At 34.9% G+C, this 3,725-nt stretch overlaps 1 protein-coding gene across 1 annotated transcript; it reads left to right on the plus strand.

Moving 5' to 3' along the window:
* Positions 1-2,093: 2,093 nt before the first annotated feature.
* LOC118182664 (uncharacterized protein F54H12.2-like) lies at positions 2,094-3,383 on the plus strand. Its single transcript, XM_035352046.2, has one exon. The coding sequence runs from the start codon at positions 2,094-2,096 to the stop codon at positions 3,381-3,383; it is 1,290 nt and encodes a 429-aa protein (XP_035207937.2).
* The last annotated feature ends 342 nt before the right edge of the window (positions 3,384-3,725 follow it).

The raw sequence follows: 3,725 nt of genomic DNA on the forward strand, positions 1-3,725 counted from the left end.
AAAATTTAGCCAGATTTAATAGAGAGTATAAATATTTGTTAACATGCATAGATATTTTTTCGAAATATGCTTGGGCTATACCTTTGAAAGACAAGAAGGGCTCTAGTGTGAAAAGGGCATTTGAAAACATTTTTAAAGAGCGTAAACCAGATTCATTACAAACAGATAAAGGCTCGGAATTTAAAAATAAATTAGTGCAAAAAATTTATTTAAAGAAAAGGGCATTCATTATTTTACAACAAATAACGAAACAAAAGCGAGCATTATTGAAAGATTTAATAGGACTCTAAAGACAAAAATGTGGAAATATTTTACAGAGTTTAACACACACTGCTATATAGATGTGTTGAATAAATTAATCTATAGTTACAATCACACTTGCCATCGCAGTATTCAAATGGAACCTTCATCAGTGAATATAAATAATTAGTCTGTGGTATGGAAGAATTTATATGGTAATATGATAAAATCTGTTACGAAGCCCCAGATTAAAACAGGCGATACGGTGCGTATTAGTAAGCTGAAAAGACCTTTTGAGAAGAGTTACGAAAATAATTGGACTCGAGAAATATTTACAATTCATCGAATGATCCCCCGAAAACCTGTAGTTTATAAATTAAGAGATTTAGCTGGAGAAGTAATTGAAGGTAGTTTTTATGAAAATGAACTACAAAAAGTATCTGATTCGGGATTTAATCCGGTAGAAAAAATATTAAAACAAAAAAAAGTGGCTGGAAAAATGCAGTATTTTGTCAAATTTCAGGGATACCCGGATAAATTTAATGCTTGGGTATCCGATGTAAAAATGTTATAAAAAGAGAACATTCTGTTCTGAATTTCATCAGTTAGAGATGTCGTTCTACGTGACGCTGCCCTCTGATAGTAGTCAAGAACATTTCTCAGAAAATACACTTTCGCATTTTGTGACACAGCTACCTATACCAATTACATTAAACGGTCTATGGGAAGTTGGATTAACCGAAATAATTTATCCGCACGAATGGTATAATATAAATAAAGAAAATAATCTGTTCGGGTTTGCTTTAAAAGATGGAGAACTCCAGGGAAGAAGGTTACCACCTGGATATTATGAAAGTGTACAAGATATTTTGAACGAAATGAATATTCCACCTTTAAGAAACAAAATTACATTTAAATACAGTCCTGTGACAAAGCGTGTGAATATTAAAACCGAGAAAGGAGCAAAACTAATTTTTGAGAAAGGTCTTTGCAATCTGTTAGGATTTGAACCGCAAGTAATAGAAGATATAGCTGAAAGTTCCTTCGTCGCTGATCCACGTGCTTCCTTCCCATTTTTTATATCTATACAGATATCGTAGAACCACAAATAGTGGGAAACATTCAAGCTCCCTTATTGCGTATTGTAAAAATAAATGGAAAAGATGGAGAAGTCATCAGTACTCATTATGACAGACCACACTATGTTCCTGTTATTCGAAATCATTTTCAAACGATTGAAATAGAAATAAGATTAAACTCTGGGGAATTTGTTCCATTCGAAAGAGGAAAAGGGATCATTATCCTGCATTTTCGATTGCGGCATATCCTATAAAAGGGATAATACATTTCATGAAACACATCATTTGAAAATTTGACACGTTACATACAGTATGAGCCGTGTTCCTTATGTGTTTTGTACAAAAAAGTTTGAAGATCATTATGTCGGCCAGTTAGGATCTGGCCTTCCATTTTATCGCGGACAGATAGCTTATCAAAGAGGCTATGGTATCGGTGGATTTTTTAAGAAAATATTTCGAATGGCATTACCTGTTCTCTGGAAAGGGGCAAAAACCGTAGGAAAAGAAGCCTTGCTGACAGGGACACGTATAGCTTCTGATGTCATAGAGGGAAAAAATTTAAAGATGGCCGCGCAACAAAGATCAAGAGAAGCTGGAAAATTATTGGCTGGAAAAGCTGTTAAGAAAGCAGAATCGATGTTAGGTAGAGGGAAGTATAAAAGAAAGCGTAAAATTCGACAACGTATTAGTTCTTTGAAAGCCAAAAAGCTACGTCGACGAGATATTTTTGACTAATCTAAACAACATATTTAAAAAAAAAAAATAAAAACGGAAATGGCTTTTATGTTAAAAGATTCTCCCGAATGTACTAAATCAGAATTAGAACTTTTTCACATACCTGGAACTCAGACTGTCATTCAAAATGGGCAATGGATTCAGTTTCATCCACTTTCGAATGTATTTGATGGAGGACCTGTTGAATTCCTTGTTTCCGGTAGTGGAGAGGAGTATATGGACTTGTCCCAAACACTTCTTTATGTAAAAGCTAAAATAATAAAAACGGATGGAAAACCTACAGTAGCAGATTCAAAGATTGGTCCCGTCAATCTTTTCCTTCACTCGCTGTTTTCTCAAGTGGACGTCACTCTAAACGATCGATTAATCTCTTCTTCGAGCAATACGTATCCATATAGAGCTTATATAGAAACTCTATTAAATCATGGGTTTGACAGTAAAACTTCGCAACTTACATGCGAAATGTTCTACAAAGATACATTTAGTAAAATATTTACAGATAACGAAGGTTGGATTAAGCGTTCCGAATTTTTTAAATTAAGTAATACAATAGATATGATAGGGGGCATTCACTGCGATTTGTTTCATCAAGATAGACTAATGTTGAACCTTGTAGATTTGAAACTAAAACTTATACGGAGTAAACCCAAATTTTGTTTACATGGTAACGAAGGACACAAAGTGGTATTGGATCATGTTTCCCTTTTCGTTCGAAAAGTTCGCGTCAGTCCAGGTATTACTCTCGGACATGCCAAAGCTTTAGAAAAAGCGACAGCAAAATACCCCATTAACAGAGTGTTGTGCAAAGTATATTCTGTACCGCAAGGCAGCATGTCTGTCGTACAAGATAACGTCTTCGTCGGGCAGATGCCAAAACGGGTGATTGTTGGATGCGTAGATAATGATGCTTTTCACGGAACTTATAAGAAATCACCTTTCGAGTTTAATCATTATCACGTAAATTTTATCGGAGCCTATGTGGACGGTCAGCCTGTGCCTTACAATCCTCTCGAGCCGAATTTTGATGAAAATAATTATATTCGAGCTTACCAAAGCTTATTTCTCGGAAGAGAGAAAGTGAGTCAAGATCATGGTATTTTTATATCGAGAGACGATTATCCCTTAGGTTATACATTATATGCCTTTGATTTGTCGCCTGACTTATGTGATGGAGAGCACATGAATCTAATAAAACACAGCAATTTACGTCTAGAAATGAAATTTAGAGCACCACTATCACAAACAATATCTGTTATAGTGTACAGCGAGTTTGAAAATATAATCGAGATTAATAAATCCAGAACTGTTATTTACGACTTTGCAAATTAAGATGTACGCCCTTCAGCTTCATCACATATTGTCTCAAGACATGGACACTGCTCCGTACTTCCAAGGAGTATTTCCTTCTGACATGATACCTATGCCTGAAAAACGATCTGCTATGGTAATAAATGTATCACCCTCTACAGAAAATGGAACGCATTGGCTTGCCCTGTTTACAGAAGATAAAGCCTTGGAATTTTTCGATTCTTACGGAGAGCCTCCGGAGTTTTATGAAAAAAACATCGAGAATTTTGTGTCACATTTTCGTGTAACTCATTATAATAAAATTCGATTTCAAAGTTTAACATCTAATGTATGTGGACAATACTGCATTTATTTTTCATTAAA

The sequence above is a fragment of the Stegodyphus dumicola genome, chromosome 6 (genome assembly GCF_044657685.1).
Source record: "Stegodyphus dumicola isolate Sdum_Otavi_A_Nest chromosome 6, ASM4465768v1".
NCBI classification, from domain to species: Eukaryota; Metazoa; Arthropoda; class Arachnida; order Araneae; family Eresidae; genus Stegodyphus; species Stegodyphus dumicola.

Bases quoted from the DNA above. Each gene is read 5' to 3' on its own strand.
- LOC118182664 (XM_035352046.2), top strand. From the start codon at position 2,094: ATGGCTTTTATGTTAAAAGATTCTCCCGAATGTACTAAATCAGAATTA.